General features: G+C 38.7%; 1 protein-coding gene across 5 annotated transcripts in view; it reads right to left on the reverse strand.

Moving 5' to 3' along the window:
- The window catches only part of WWC1 (WW and C2 domain containing 1), a 112811-nt gene that overhangs the window by 45332 nt on the left and 49767 nt on the right, over positions 1 to 17712 (reverse strand). For all 5 annotated transcript variants that reach the window (XM_039353389.1, XM_039353354.1, XM_039353372.1 and 2 more), the window contains one exon: positions 6827 to 6936. In XM_039353389.1, the coding sequence (XP_039209323.1) occupies positions 6827 to 6936 (110 nt within the window). The remainder of the gene's footprint in view (positions 1 to 6826; positions 6937 to 17712) is intronic.

Here is a 17712-nt window from a genome sequence, read left to right on the forward strand (position 1 = left end):
GAGAACCCAATCTCTCTAATATAAAATTGAGGAAATTGCCAGATGAGGCATCCCATAGAACAGAGGTCTACAACCTCTGGACCATGGACCAGTACCAATCTGTGGCTTGTTAGGAGCCAGGCCACACAGCTAGAGGTGAGTGGTTAGCGAACAAGCAACAATCTGCAGAAAAAATTGTCTTCTGGGAAACCTGTCCCTGGTGCCAAAATGTTTGGGGACAGCTCCCATGGAAGAAAAATAGGAACATCCAAAATAGGAATTGAGAGGACTCTTGGAGAACTTTTAGGCAAAGAGATTTGAGATGCCCAGCCATTCACCATAAGTTATGTTGCATTCTATAAGTTTATGATAACTTGCCTTCTAGAAATTTACTTTATGATTTCAACCTACACAATATAATGTGAATAGGTATTTCAGGACTACATACAACTTAATATATATATATAACATGTTACTATTCCTCAGACATAAAACCTTTAAGATTTACACAGATGTGTTTATGTATGTGTGCATGTACTATGTATATGTCTGGATAAACTGAGAGTGTTAGGTACCAAAATGCATTCCCCCAAATTGAGTTCATTTTATCCAGTTCATTGATACATTTATATGGGAATATACACAGTATTAATTTTTCTATAATTTCTAAATAGGTATCTGTTAATGTCTATATTTTATTGAATCTTTTATTTAGCACAAATAGTTAAGAATAAGGGAAAATGAAGTTGTGATGACTACAAAAAGAAGTTGGATTATCTCGTGAATCTCTATTACTTCTCATTTGTGATAGACAGAAATTCCAGTAGTTTTATAAGAAAAGTATGTATGTGATGCATATAAGAAATAATTGAAATGGTGTTCCATTCTGTTTAGTGAGCAAGAATTAACTTGTGTACGTCTGAAAATTCTATGGGAGAAAATCTGTCTGAAAAGTTAGAAACATACATTTCTGCTCTTTCATCAGCTTTAAATGCTCTTGGCTAAATTACACTTGAGATGCCTAGCTACCACAGAATAAATTATTAATATGATTGGGCTCTAGGATAACAAAGAAATCTAATCTGCATAATTTAGGAGTTCCTTAATATTTAACAGAAAACTCTTGCACAAAGAAACCATTACAGGATTCAAGTAAACAAGAGGAGCTTCTTTAGGACTACGTGGTCTATAATGAACAAAGACATTTGCAGGCTGGGTGCTTGCGAAGACTCAACATTCTATAATGTACTGCCTTTCCTATCATTTCTACATGAAGTTTCAGCTTTTAGTTATGGTTAATTCTAATTCCCTGCCTTTCAGTTTTATTAAAATAAATAATGCTCAATTATTGCTCAAAAATAGCTTCTGGAATTCTGGAAGTGTGGCACCAATATCTCTAGATGGTACCAGTTTGCTAAAGGCTGAATTAGCTCTTTTTTTATGTAGATCATATTTTAGTCTTCCAGAACTGGAGTTACCAGACTGAAAAGCTATGAATCCTAAACAGCTACAGAAAACTCTTTTCTTCCATTTAGTGGTAATTCAAGATCCTCAATCAACTGTGGTAGTTCTCTTATTCCTGGTAAAATCAAACAGAATGGTTTTGGCCATCAGTACTTTTTTGGGGGTAGGTAGGTGGGTGGGTGGAGGAGAGCAACTGAACTAAAAGAGGAATATTTTGCTTTCATGTTTTCATATTGTTAGTTTTGCATAACTTTGAAATGTTATGCCGTGACAGATTAATAGTCAGTGTTATGACTTTTCCAAGTAAGACTGTTTTAAAAGGATACATATTCCACCATGCTGAAATTGGTTGAATTTTTATAAATAATTAATGTGGGATGGTATGCTATTACTAAATTATCATTAAATCTAAGATATAAATCACAGTACTTGTTTAGCTTATATTAACAACACACCATCTTCTTACATACAGGTAGTCCTTACACTTAAGACAGCTCTGAACAAAGGTCCTCATAGTTGTGGCTGTCGGACTTCTCTACAGTCACATAATCACAATTTGGGTGCTTGGCAAAGGGTTTGCAATGCAATGTCATAGCTTCCCATTCTCATGCAATTGTCATTTACGACTTTCCTTGCCTGCTTATGAAAAGCAAAGTCAGTGGAGATGCTAGTAGCAAGTCTCAAATGCTGATCGTGTTACTGCAGAATATAGCAGCTGCACAAAATTCATCTAATGACAGCAATTGGGACTACTGGAATTGGCTTCATAAATCAGTGCAGTTACATGGTGCTATGCCTCATGACCCCATGGCGTAGCAACATAATTCCCAGTGCTAATTATCTTCAGTAAGTGAGGACTACCTGTACTGCACAAGCTTTCTTTTTTTGCTCCACTAGATTCTGCTAAAAATAAATAAATAAATACCTAGCTGAAACAGGGTAGTCATAAGATGTTAAAAAAAATGTTTTCATTAAATTTACAAATATATGTTTAAAAGAGTGCTGAGACAATTTTGATTCTTACTAACAAGTCCAATTTCAGGCATCAAGGAGAATGCCAAGATATAATAATTTTTTGCTTCTTCCCATATCTTTATAATGAAAGTCTTTTAAAAAGTACTTAATAAGAACATTCATTAATAGTTTAGTCAGAATGTAATTATTCTAGATTCTTAGCTTTATTTTAAAAATAGGAGTTAAAACCACAATGCCTGTGAGGGTCCTATTAGAAGTAATGATATTTATACCCAAAAAGCATTCTTAGACTTACGTTTCCCATTTGTAATAGGTTATATCAGTTCATTTCAATATCGTTGCTAATGTTAAAACTCACGTTGTAATATTTTTATGTAACATTTATATAACATAAGAAAAGCAGTAGATTTTAACATTGACCTACATTAGGAAAAAAGGGCAGCATTAATTTTTATTTTCATTGAAAACTATTAGTGGCTTCCTAATATGTGTTTACCATCTTATTTGTAAATTACAATAAAGGTGGGATATAAATAAAAAACAAACAAAAAAATAAATGCCTAATATACATATACATACGTATACATATACATAATGCAAGTAGCAAAAATTTACACAATGATTTTTTGGGATATTATATCTACATAAATGCTGGAATCTTTTCCAAATTATAATGAATTTGAATTATAATCCAGGTTACACATTTGGGGACTAAGAATTTATTAATTTCATTTGCATAAAGTGAAATCTACCCATGGCCACCAGCTGCTGATAACCATAATCAATAATGAAATATCCGTGTTGATAACAAAGAAGCAATATTACAAAATCAAGCAATGACAGAGCAAATATTAAGAAAAATATAGCAGCTAAATGGTCTCAGGAAGAACCCCATGTTAATCAACTACCAGAATACTGTAATGGTGATGTAAACCTCATTTCGAAGATCATACTATTCAGTGAGTCTGAGGCTATAACCAACAAACAACTGGCTTCAGCTTCCCTAGTTTGACAAAATGCAAGATTTTCTCTTGGGGTGAATATACTGAACAGGCCACTTCTGGTTGGACAAGGTGAACCTATCAAAATCAATACCTTTGAAGTATACCAAGCTACACCCATAAAAATATATCCAGCAACTAATGCCAAGCCTATAACAAAGGTGCAATGTATTCTTGGCTATGTTAATCAATGTTTGCTTGAACTATTGTGGTCAGTTCTATGTGTCACTCTTTCTGGAAGGAAAATTGTGCAATTCCTGGCGAGCGTTCCTTCTGGTGAAAACCACTCTTCAATGCTAAAAGAAACATACTTGCTGGAGTCTGAATGGCCATCTGTCAAAAACGTTGTAGAAATGAGTTCCTGTATTAGTTCCTGTCTTTATTGTCACAAGAGATCATCTACCACTTATAGTAAATGGTACCACTTATGATCCCATAATTTAAATGCCCTTGAAACTCCTAATAATTTTGCAATTATATCTTTAGTACCCGAGATGCATTTTACCCCAGGGAATTAAATATGGCCCTCAGAAGCAAAGATATATATAAAAAAATAACTCAGGTATAGTATAGAGGGTACCTTGCTCAATAGTAGTAACTGTGAGAGGCATCTCAGAGTCCTAATAGACAAACACTTAAATATGAGCCAGCAGTGTACTGCAGCTGCCAAAAAAGCCAACACAGTGCTGGGCTGCATTAACAGAGGGATAGAATCAAGATCACGTGAAGTATTAATATCACTTTACAATGCCTTGGTAAGGCCACACTTGGAATACTGCATCCAGTTTTGGTCACCACAATGTAAAAAAGATGTTGAGACTCTAGAAAGAGTACAGAGAAGAGCAACAAAGATGATTAGGGGGCTGGAGGCTAAAACATATAAGGAACGGTTGCTGGAATTGGGTATGTCTAGTTCAGGGGTAGGCAACCCAAAACACTCAAAGAGCCACTTGGACCGGTTTCCCACCAAAAACAAAACACCAGGAGCCGCAAAACCGTTTTGATATCTAAAATGAAGATAACACTGCATATATCCTTTTTTACCTTTATTATAGGTGTGTGTGTGTGTGTGTGTGTGTGTGTGTATGTGTGTGTGTGTATACACACACACACACACACACACACACACACACACACACACACACACACGTTAAAAATAAAAGTAAAAATATGACTCTTGGGAATATCCATACTATTAAAACAATGATCACCAAGAGAATGCTTTAAGAGAATAAAATTACATACACACAAAGGTAAAAAAAGGATATATGCAGTGTTATCTTCATTTTAGATGTCAAAAGGGTCTCTCTCTCTCTCTCTCTCCCTCCCTCCCTCTCTATTTGCCCTTGGTCTGCCACTCCTCTTCCCCACTCTTTCTTTCTCTCTCTCTTTCCTCTCTCTCTCTCTCCCTCTCTCTCTCTCTCTCTCTCTCTTTCTCCCCCCCCCCTCCTATCTGCTGCTCACCTGGCAAGCTTCAAGCTGTTGTCCAACAAGCTTCAGGAGTAGGCAACCTCCTCTCTTTTATGACTCATGGACTTCAACTCCCAGAATTCCTGAGTCAGCCTAGCTGGGCTAGCTAGCTCTCTCCTGCCCTTCCTGCTTCCTGCTTCCTGCAGAGACGGGAGGAGCTCCGCCCAGGAAGCTTTTCGGCTCCTCGGAGAACACTGTGAGTGCACTCTCTTTTACACATACACACACACACACAAAAAACACACACAGACACACACAGAGAGAGAGAGAGGGGGGGGCAGGGAAGCGCAATTGCCTCTCTCTGTCTCTTTCTCTCTCTGCAAAGGCAGAGGAGGCTGGGAGCCACAGGGGAAGGCTCAAAGAGCCGCATGCGGCTCCGGAGCCGCAGGTTGCCGACCTGTGGTCTAGTTTAATGAAGAGAAGGATGAGGAGGGACATGATAGCAGTGTTCCAATATCTCAGGGGAGTCAAGCTATTCTCCAAAGCACCTAAGGGCAGGACAAGAAGCAATGGGTAGAAACTAATCAAGGAGAGAAGGAACCTAGAATTAAGGAGAAACTTCCTGACAGTTAGAACAATTAACCAGTGGAACAACCTGCCTCCAGAAGCGGTGAATGCTCCAACACTGGAAGTTTTTAAGAAGAGACTGGATAGCCATTTGTCCGAAATGGTATAGGGTTTCCTGCCTGAGCGGGGGGGTTGGACTAGATGACCCCCAAGGTCCCTTTCAACTTTATCATTATTGTTATTATTATTATTAAAATGTCTTTGTTTAACCACCTTGAACATATCGCGACTTTTTTGCCATTGACGGCAATGGGGTGGGCGCGGTTTTGCTATGATGCATCCAGCCTGCGGGCCGACAGTTTGACATCCCTGACCTAGAATTAACCAGGCTTCCTGGGAGTAGCACAGTCTTGGGGTGTTTGGTTTGGAGTTGCTGGCAGGAAATGGTATTTACCAATTATGAAATCAGAAAAGATGCAAACAAGAATGAACGGATGATGGATGAATAAGAATGGAATTAAAATAATTAATAAGTGTACAATAGGAGTACATTTAGGAGATTTGGTCATATAGACAGAATGAATGAGGATCCAATCCCAAAAAAATATATGGAGGAAGAACAAATAGGTTGAGAGGAAGGAGAAGACTGAGGATGTTTTAACTGGATGCAGCTACTAAAACTCTTAAGAAGTGAGAAGTTTAAAGAACCAGAAACAATGCATGATGTGGTATATATAGATATAATGGAAGCTAGGATGGTTTACAACAGTGGTTCTCAACCTTTCTAATGCCGCGGCCCCATAATACAGTTCCCCATGTTGTGGTGACCCCCAACCACTGATACATCACCGGGTGCCAGGGGCGTGGCCAAAGAAAAGGGGGGAAAATGGCAGACAGCCTTGTTTGGTGACCCCCGTGAAATGGTCGTTCGACCCCAAATGGGGTCCCGACCCACAGGTTGAGAACCACTGGTTTACAAGGACAGAAGGATATGAGTGACAGTGAATGGTGTTAACCTAAATTTAATTAAGTTTCCTTTTTTTTTCTTATCCCATGAATTTAATTTCTTTAGCTTATTACTTCTTCTTCTTCTTTTGTGCTCTGCATATTTTTTCCCACTGGAAAAGAATTGCATGCTGATTTATTCACACGGGTGTGTAAAAAGAATCATTTAAAAACCAAAGCTACTCTAAGGTAGATCACACTGCATGTCATAAAATATTTTAAAATTAAACTAATTAACATTTAAATAAAATATACCACCTAAGTAAATCTTTAATATCATTCCATAATTATTTTGAAGCTACATTTTATCAGACTTCATGTTCTGAAACTTCTATTCTTTATAATTTTTAATGTATGCTCAGCACTAATGAATGCTATATATGAAAGCCACTTATGCATTAAATATAAAATCATGTTACACTTACTAGTGTTGTGGTCAATGTAATAGATTCCAACCTGAGGATCACAGGCCTCTTCCCATCCTAATGGCAATTCATCACTTATGCAATCAGCAAAGGTAAGTGGTTTAGTATACCTGAAATGGAAAATGTATTATGCTTCACATGAAATAAGAAGAAATAACAAACAAAATCAATGGCAGTCTTCTCCTATTCATCATTAAAAGAACGAACATGTGTAGTGAGTCTGTACACATCAAAGCCTTATTTTTCATTAAAAATATCTACAAATTTGCTTTTACTGAAGATGGAATCTTAGTCATTTCTAGATGATAATTTGTGCTTGGTTTCCACTCGTCCTATTTTTAGGGAAGGCTGTAGTGACGACAGTAGGCTTGCAGTTTCAAAGAACCCTGAAGTGAATAGATTGTAGATAGATAAAAGACTGGACTATAGCATTGAGATGGTACTGATCACTCTTGTCAATAGTAAGAACACAATGGGGGTATTGTATCCATTATAGTTCTCTTCAGCAGTCTTCATTATCAACCATTGTAGCCTTCTGGATAGGCTCATGGATTTGGGAGTGGCAGACATAATTTTACATTAATTCTCCTTTCTTCCATGGCCAGTTCCAGACAATTTTGTTAGGAAGCAAAAATCCAATGCTAGACCTTAGGGCTCAACTCTCTACCCACTACCTATTTGAAGCCGCTAGCTGAAGTCAATTATTTGTACTAGCTTGGGTATAACTAATATGCTAATGATAAACAGCTGTATAACTTTGCTCTTTGTGTGTTCCATCACAACGACTGAATACCTGAAGACTGTAAAGGGCCAGATGGAGAAGAATAGGCTTTGATTCAAGTCTAGCGAGACCAGCTGGCTGTAGTAATCTGGGGGTGGTCATGGGAAGAGATGAGCTAAATAAAATGTCATAATGGGAGCTATGATTGAAACTCTACATGTGATGCACATTTTAAAAAGTGGTGCTTTTTTGACTTCAATGGCTGCAGCCATCATCCTGACTTTTTTCATTACTCGAGCAGTAATGAATAGTTTGGGCAAACTTTGACCAATGCAGCACAAGTATAACTACAGCTCAGTTTTACCCCAATCTATTGTGTACCTTTCAAGCCAAAATACTATTATTCCCATCTCTCCAGCTAGGATGTATAAGTAATATATAGAAATACCACAATGCATATCTGTGCTCTATACAATATTAATCACTTCCAAAAGTGAGGGGCATACATGTGTGTATATGAAGCATATGAAGAAAATGTAATAACTGATAAATATAAGAAATAATAAAACATGTGGACACTAGATTCAGAATAGCCCTAAGTCACAATATAGAAAACAATAAGTTTTATCCTGGTTATCTGAAAATAGAATGCAAGGCCTTGTGAGGTTCTTTGGTAGGTCAATCTTGAAAAAAATTATGCCCACTTTCATGGTTATTTTTAATATAGATTATCTAACTATATGTTTCTTAAATAATATAACACAATTCTGTTACAATTTCAATCAGAATAGAGCTGTAATGGACTTCTAGTCCAACCCCCAGCTCAAGCAGGAGACCCTATACCATTTCAGATAGGTGGCTGTCCATTCTTTTCTTAAACACCACCAGTGATGAAGCACCTACAACTTCTGAAGGCAAGCTGTTCTACTGGTTAGTTGTCCTCACTGTTAGGAAGTTTCTCCTTAATTCCAGGTTACTTCTTTCCTTGATTTAGTTTCCATCCATGGTTCCTTATCTTGCCTTCTGGTGCTTCGGGAAAATAAGTTGACCCCCTTTTCTTTGTGGCAGCCCCTCAAAGACTGGAATACTATTATCATGTCACTCCTAGTCCTTCTTTTCTCTAGACTGGCCATACTCAGTTCCTGCAACCGTTCTTCATACATTTCTGTCTCCAGGTCCTTAATCATCTTAGTTGCCTTTCTTTGCAATTTTACCAAAGCTTCAACATCTTTTTTGCAATGTGGTGACCAAAATTGGATGCAGTAGTTTAGGTATGGTCTTACTACGGATTTATAAAGCAGTACTAATATTTCACATGATTTTGATTCTCTGCCTCTGTTTATACAACCAAGGATTATATTAGCTTTTTTGGCAGCTGCTGCACAGTGCTGGCTCATGTTTGTGATCCACTAGATTAGGACTCTAAGGTCCCTCTCACAGTTACTGTTTTTGAGCCAGGTTTTGCCTAATCTGTACTTGTACCTTTGGTTTTTCCTGCCTAGGTGTAAAACCCAGCTTTTCTTCACATTCAGTGTCATGTTGTTGGATAGGGCCCATTGTTCAAGTCCATCAAGATCTTTTTGGATCCTGAGCTTGTCTTCTGGAGTGTTGGATATTCCTACCAGTTTAGTGTCATCTGCAAATTTGATGAGATGCCCTTCTATTCCCTCATCTAAGTCATTTATGAAGATATTGAAGAGTACTGGGCCAAGACTGTTTATTTCCTTCCATGTAGATATAGTACCATTAAGGACTACTTGTTGAGTATGGTTTGTCAAACTATTACAAATCCATCTGGTGGTGATGTTTTTCTTGCTTACCAAGAAGTAGATTGTGATATACTTTGTTGAATGCCTTGCTGAAGTCTAAATATACTCTGTCCACAGCATTTCACTGGTCTACTAATTTAGTCACTCTGTCAAAGAATGAAGTAAGATTGGTTTGGCATGATCTGTTTTTAACAAACCCATGCTGGCTACTAGTTATAACTTTATTTTTTCTTGATGTTCACAGATCTGTTTTTTTATTATTTTTTCCAGTATCTTCCCAGGTTTTATTTTATATTATATTATTGTTACTGTTATATTGTATTATTACATATTCCCTAATTTTCCCTATGGGAAGCTTTCGGTGTTCCCTTGCTGTAAATATGTACCATGTAATACAGAAATCCTTTTTTACATCATTGTTTTCAGAGCATCACCTGTAAACTTACTCTCACCTAAGCTATGTAGATGTTAGACTTGAAATCCAAGCCAACTACAATTTATTCTCCTTCCTCTTCAACATAATTTTCTCCTCTATTCTCACCTGTTCTTTTCTCATTATTCAGTCTATGATTTACCACCATAGATTCAAATCAAAAGAAAACTTATGAGAAAAATGTTGACGTGACAGTTCCTAAATGAGTGGCTCATGGGGACACTGCTTTACTTTCATATTTTCCAAGACTATAAGTGGTATCCATGTTTTCTTTATCTAAAAGAAAACTGTTTAGTTTTTTAAAAAAATTCTTCTTTTCCAGGAATGATATCAATAACATGATTTTAAGTTACTTTATATTTGCTATCATATTAATTTATTTATATGATTATGTCTTTCTTTAGAATATACTTGAGCCCTTGATTTATTTTGATTGTTATACTGGATAGGTGGATTTTTACATTTTTTTTTTCTGTGAGACATCTGACAGTTGAGGATTTTTAAAAAAATCTTAATTAAGATACTTGTTGTTAATCAAGATTTTAAAACTAAGCTTTATCTCTCATTTACATATCATAGAAACTGCAAAGCATTGTTTAGATTCTGTTTACCTGTGATGAATTGACTTGCAACAAACAACTCTTTACAATACTATCAAGACAGACTGCATTTCTGCAGCACCTTTGATATATCACTGTGCTTTCTCAGATAAAAAATTATTCAGAATCATGTTTCATCTAACCATTTCAGGCCATCCCATCAAGTACAGCACCAATTGCTTTTCTTTTAATTTATCTCCTCTTCCTCCTTCTCTTCCACAATACAGCATAAATCAAACAGTATAATTTTTCTTGAAGTATTTTTATTGCACTTTTCCCAATATGCAGCACAGACACGATAACTATTGCATTGTCACTTTTTTTCTTCCATCTAAAATTTATATAATGAATTATATATATGCTTGTATGTATGACTTATATACTTTACACTGCATATCATGAATTATTTAATAAATGAAATAATAACTTATTTATAAGCCATATAATCATGGTTTTATACAAACAATTAAAAAGACATGTGATTTTGGTAAATGTGATTTTCAGAAGCAAAACTGCAATAGTTTTTATTATGATAAAAACACACAATCCATTTCATATGCATATATTTAAAAATGTTTGCATAATCCTAGGAAATGAGATTTTGTACAGCTGAATATAAATATAAATACAGTCTAGCCTAAATAAATATGAAACAAATGCATATGTTGTAAATTGTGATTTGAACAAAAAAAATTATGGTTATAAATATTTGTACCACACAAGAATATTTGTACCACATAGGAACACTGTAATGCAATTACAGTGATAAGGAGGTTCTTAGTCCAGATGTGACTTGTTCAATTTTGGATTGATCAACCACTCTTGCTTTTTTAATATATATATATATTAAATATTTATATATATACATACACAGCTTGCCTTTACCACCACACTGCTACTTGGTAATAGAATCAGAGAGTTAGAAAAGATCTTAGGGTCATCTAACAAAATCTTCCATATTTTTTTCCCAGGCTAAAATCATATATTAAAGACATCTCATGACATACAAGTAAGTCTAGCATTAATTCTTAATAATCTTCTTCTAGATCAGGGGTGTCAAACTCAATTTCATTGAGGGCTGCATCAGCTTTATGGTTGCCTTCAAATGAGAAGATGGGCGTGGCTGGGTAGGCATGGCTGGGAGGTCACAGCCAGGTCGCCACAACTAGGTAGGCGTGGTTGGTTGGGCGTGGCCGGCTTGACTGACAGTGGAGAACCCTCTTCTTAGGCAAAAGGGGCTGAAGGATTTTTCAAGCCTAGAACTACAAGAGAAGATTTGGAAGTTTCTCAGGTAGCTGCCTCCCTGATTCATAGGAGGAGAAGAAGGAGCTTCAGCACAATCAGATTTGAAAAATTTGATTATGGCAGCCAATCTCAATAAAAGTAGATTTTAGCCATCTGGGAAGTTGATTTTCTGGTCTGGGCAGCCCAAGAAGGATGACACTTACAAGCGCTGCTCAGGGTCTAGAACCTTCTGGGAGGATTTGGCCTCTTGCTCCTCAACCTCCTCACTTAAATAGCTCCTTTGGAGATCGACTGGCTGATGGGATTTGGGAGACAATGGAACAATTTTGAGCACCAGGAAGCTTGGAATGTGTCCAGTTACTCTGCGAACAGAGCCTCAATGGACTGAGGGATGGAAGGTGGGATTGGAGGGCGAGCCTCAAACATCCCAACTCTGGCAGAGGGCAGCTCCGGGGCTGGACTTGGGCAGGGCAGGAACTCCCTGCATTTCCTAATGGGGATGTCGGAGGTGTAGTGACGGGTGGGAGGCTCGTCCCACATGTGCAGTCAGAGCTGGACGATGAGGTTAGATGGCAGAGACTGGGTGGGCAGGGGCTGCAATGTGGCAATGACAATGAATGGCTGGGCTGCCTTGGTGTGTCCCCACCATCTCTCTTTACTTACCTGCAGCTACTGCAGCTGGCACAGGGCAGTGGGTGGGCAGCCGCCCAGTGCATCTGACAAGCTGGATCACATGCCTGCTCCCCCATGCTTCTACCCCTGCCTGCTGCTTAAAGGAGCAGCCCGATGGCGGTGGCACTCAAACCCAGGGCCCCAATGTGCATGAGTGTGATGCAGATGGGGTAGGGCCGACCGCGGCTTATTGGACACCCCGGGCTCTCATCCAGCTAGCCATTGCTCCTGGCCAATGAGCAGCCGAGGGGCAAATGAATTGCAGCTGCTGCAGGGCACTGCCAGCCACCATGTGCTCGCATGTGCACGTGCCCAGGGAGAGCGCCTGGCTGGGCTGGGTCAGGGCTGAGTCAGCAGAAGCTGACCCCTTGCTGTCTCCAGGGTGGCCCTGTGAGCCAGATCTAAACAGGCAGGACAAGAAGCAACGGATAGACACTAACCAAAGAGAGAAACAACCTAGAACTAAGGAGAAATTTCCTAATAGAACAATTAATAAGTGGAGCAACCTGCCTCCAGAAGCTGTGAATGCTCCAACTCTGGAAATTTTTAAGAAGAGACTGGACAGTCATTTGTCTGAAATGGTATAGGGCAGCGGTCTTCAAACTTGGCCCTTTTATGACTTGTGGACTTCAACTCCCAGAATTCCTCAGCCAGCATGCCTGACAGAGGAATTCTGGGAGTTAAAGTCCACAAGTCATAAAAGGGCCAAGTTTGAACACCCCTGGTATAAGGTTGCCTGCCTGAGGAGGGGGTTGTACTAGATGATCTCCAAGATCCCTTCCAATTCTATTATTATTATTATTATTATCGATCAACGCACAGTCAGCCAGATATTCAGACTGGATTTGGCATTTTGTCTACCTATCGAGTCCTTACCCAGGACCTGGGATAGGCAGATGTGGATGTTTGATGGTATTACAGATATCGTCGCAGGATGGAAGCAGTTCCTAATAAGGCTGCCTCTTGCAATTGACTAATAGCGAATTTGTCAATGCCAATGGTGTTCAAGTGGTGCTCCAGTTGTTTTGGGATTGCACCCAAGGAGCCTATGACTATTGGTACTACCCTTGCTTGCTTTTGCCACAGTCTTTCTATTTCTATTTGTAGGTCTTTGTATTTTGTTATCTTCTCCAGTTCTTTCTCTTCTATTCTGCTATCTCCAGGCACTGCCACGTCCACTATCCAGACTTTTTTGTCTTTCTTATCGACAATTGTTAAGTCTGGGGTGTTATGTTGCAGGTGCTTGTCTGTTTGAATTCTGAAGTCCCAGAGCAGTTTAATTTTATCATTTTCTATGACTTTCTCTATTTTATGATCCCACCAGTTTTTGCTTACAGGCAAATGATATTTTTTGCAGATCTTCCAATGCACCATTGTTGCTACTTTGTCATGCCGCTGCTTGTAATCAGTTTGTGCAATCTTCTTGCAACAGCTTACCAAGTGGTCCACTGTTTCTTCAGCTTCTTTGCATAGGCGCACTTACTGTCTGTTGCTGTCTTCTCAATTTTGACTTTGTATGCATTTGTCCCTTAAGGCTTGGTCTTGTGCAGCCAGAATTAGTCCCTCGGTCTCTTTCTTCAATTTTCCTGCTCTTAGCCATTGCCAGGTTTTATTGTTATCTGCTTTCCCAGCTATTTTTTTCATGTATCGGCCATGTAGTGCTTTGTCTTCCCATGCCTCTATTCTGTTCTTCATTTGGTCTTTCTTGTAGGCCAGTTTGGTCTCTCCAGTAGTTAGTAAGCCTTCCTGATATACTAATTTCAGTGCATCTTCATCATTGTTCTTCAGATATTCTTCCAAAGCCATTTTTTCTTCTTCAACCATCTGATGTACTTGTAGCATTCCACGCCCACCTATTTGCCTTGGTAGATAAAGTCTATCAATGTCACTGCGTGGATGAAGGGCATGATTCATTGTCATTATTTTTCTGGTCTGCCTATCCATTGCTTTTAGTTCTGCTTGAGTCCAGTCCACTATTCCAGCTGTGTACCTAATGACTGGGATTGCCCAGGTGTTGATTGCCTTTATGGTATTTCCTCCATTGAGTTTGGATTTAAGATCTTCTTCACTCTCTTGATGTATTCACCTCTAATCTTTTTCTTGACTTCAGTGTGCTTGATGTTGTCAGCTTGAAGGATACCCAAGTATTTGTAGTACTCTTCCTCATCCAGACTCTTAATGTTATTTTCGTGGGGCATCTTGATTCCTTCAGTTTTCATTATTTTCCTTGTTTGATAGTAAGTGTGGCACATTTGTCCAAGCCAAACTCCATTACAATATCTTGGCTATATATACGGACAGTGTTGAGCAGCGATTCTATTTCAGATGATGTTTTTCCATACAGCTTCAGATCATCCATATAAAGGAGGTGGGATAGTCTGGCAGATGTTTTTGATGTTTGATAGCCATGTCCTGAGTTATTCAGTATTGTTGACAGAGGAAACAGTGCAATAACAAATAGTAATGGTGATAATGAATCTCCTTGAAATATTCCTCTCTTGATATTAACCTCTCCCAGCCTCTCACCATTGATCTGCAACTGTGTCTTCCATTGTGCCATCGATCTTTGCACAAATTTTCTGATGTTTCTACTGACTCCTGTTATTTCTAGGCACTTTATTATCCAATCATGTGGCAGAGAGTCAAATGCCTTTTTGTAGTCAATCCATGCCACATTCAGGTTGGTCTTCCTTCTCTTGCAGTTTTTCCAAGATCATTTTGTCTATTAGGAGTTGATCTTTTGTTCCTCTGCTATTGGGGCGGTTTCCTTTCTGCTCAGGTGGAAAGAGATTGTTTTCAACTAGATGCTGTTGTACTGCATCAGCTACCACACCAGTTAGTAATTGAAAGTTGTTGGTAAGCAGGTAATTGGCCTGTAGTTGCCTGGTGTTGCCCCTTTTGCTGGATTTTTCATTATTAGGTAGGTTTTCCCAGTTGTTAGCCACTTTTCAATTTCTCCTCCTTGTAGTATATTGTTGAACTGCTTGGCAATGAGTGGGTGTATAACAGTTAGATGTTTCAACCAAAACCCATGCAGTTCATCTTCACCTGGTGCTGACCAATTTTTGATTTTCTTTGCTCTTTTTTCTACCATTTTTGTTGTTATTACTAGTTCTTTCATTTCAACTTCTGTTTTATTTGCATCCACCTCTTTTAACCAAGCCGCATCCTTGTTGTATTTCTTTGGTTATCCCATATCTGCTTCCAGAACTGCACTGTTTCTTCCTTGTCAGTACTGACTGATTCTTTGCAGTTTCTCCATTGATGGATTGGTAGAAACGTTTCTGATTGGATTGAAATTGGAGGTTCTGCCTATAGTTTGCAATTCGAGCTTCATATCTACTGATTTTCCTGGCTATAGCTGTTATTTGTTGCTTTATTATTTCCAGTGCTTCCTTGATCTTCCTTGTTTCTAAGTGGTATTTCTTGATTAGGTATTCTTTGGTCTTCTTGTTCTTCAGCTTCTTTTCTTTCATCTGTTCTAGCTTGCTTGCATGTGATCTTAACTTGCTGATCTTATTTTCTAGTCTAACCTTCCATTTTTCTGGTGCACTGTTTGTTTGTTTTTCTTCTTTGTTGATTTTGCATCCCAGGTATTCTGTTATAACTGCAGCTGTGCTGTACATTAGTTGGTTTGTTTCTTGCAGTGAATTGGTGCTTATACTTGATATTGCAGTATTTGCATCTTTTAATGCTTGTGCTAGCTGTTTCTTTGGAACAAGCTTCAATGCAGGTAGCCTTATTCTGTTGTTTTTGTGCTGTTCTAGATGCTCAGTTATTCTTTGTTTCAATTCTTTTATTTCTTTAGTTAGAGGGTTTTGTTCTTCCTGAGGAAGAGGTGCCTGGTTTCCAAATGAGAACAGTTGTATATCTCTACTGGATTCTTTCACTGCCAACTCCCCCTGGTTTGCCTCTACATTCTGAATTACTTCTTGTAAGGCTTTGATTTCTTTGCCCTGGGTAAACCTTTGCAGTTCGTCCAATTCTGTTTCTGTGAATACTTTATTTCGTGTTATAAATCGGCGTTGATCTGCTAGTCTCTGTTCTGTTATTTCTGATTCTGGATGTTGTTCTTTCCAGAATTGGTGCATTCGTTTTAGATATCCTCTTCTTGTTGGACTTGATCTGTAGTAACAGATCATTATTTCTTTGTTTTCCATCACTGTGTATCTGCGACGGGTAAACACCTTTTCTTCCAGTAGTTCTGCAGCTGCTGGCCCTGGTTGCTCAGCCAACAGTCCTGAGTCCTGTAACCCATTTTTCACCAGATATCCAGGAACTCCAATATCTAGCGCGGACCTTGTTAACCCGGGCGACATCCGAGCCGGTATGGCATTCTGAAATTTACGTCTCACCATATTTTTTATGGGAGAGACACTCTTTGTCTGACTCCTCTGATGAGACCTGTCCAGTATGGTTGAACCTCTGGCATAGCTCTCATCTTCCTCAGAGTACACAAGCCCCACAACCACGTCAAGGTAGTGCCTCAACTGGGGGATTATTATTATTATTATTATTATTATTATTATTATTATTATTATTATTATTATTGTGGATCATCGCACAGTCAGCCAGATATTCAGACATTTGGCATTTTGTCTACCTATCAAGTCCTTACCCAGGACCTGGGATAGGCAGATGTGGATGTTTGATGGTATTACAGATATCGTCGCAGGATGGAAGCAGTTCCTAGTAAGGCCACCTTTTGCAATTGACTAATAGTGAATTTGTCAATGCCAATGGTGTTCAAGTTGTGCTCCAGTTGTTTTGGGATTGCACCCAAGGCCTCTATTACTATTGGTTCAGGGTTTTTTGGTTATGTATACAAATAAATAATAAATCTATAAGAAAAGAACAGTGCATGTGGTGTATTTTCTGGTGGAAAGAATCGATCGGTTTGAATTCATCTACTACTTGATAAGATAGAAAAATGTGGGTTAGACAGAATCACCACCAGATGGATTCATAGCTGGCTGACCGGCCGTACTCAGCGTGTGTGGTCCTCAATGGAACCGCATCTACATGGAGGGAAGGGTGTAGTGGGGTGCCCCAGGGCTCTGTTCTGGGCCCACTGCTCTTCAACATCTTCATCAACAAATTGGACGAGGGGATAGATGGGGAACTCATCAAATTTGCAGACAACACCAAGCTGGCAGGAATAGCCAACTCTCCAGAAGACAGGCTTAAGATACAGAAGGATCTGGACAGACTTGAACACTGGGCGCTATCTAACAAAATGAAATTCAGTGGTGAAAAAAAGTAAGGTTCTACATTTAGGCAAGAAAAACAAATGTACAGGTAAGTATAGGAGGTACCTGCTCAATAGTAGACTTTGAGAGAGATCAGTCCTAGTGGACAATCATTTAAATATGACCCGGCAGTGTGTTGCAGCTGCCAAAAAGCCAACACAGTGCTAGGCTGCATTAACAGAGAGATAGAATCAAGAT

Source organism: Crotalus tigris, unplaced genomic scaffold, assembly GCF_016545835.1.
Source record: "Crotalus tigris isolate CLP2741 ecotype Arizona unplaced genomic scaffold, ASM1654583v1 scf7180000017568.12009008, whole genome shotgun sequence".
NCBI classification, from domain to species: Eukaryota; Metazoa; Chordata; class Lepidosauria; order Squamata; family Viperidae; genus Crotalus; species Crotalus tigris.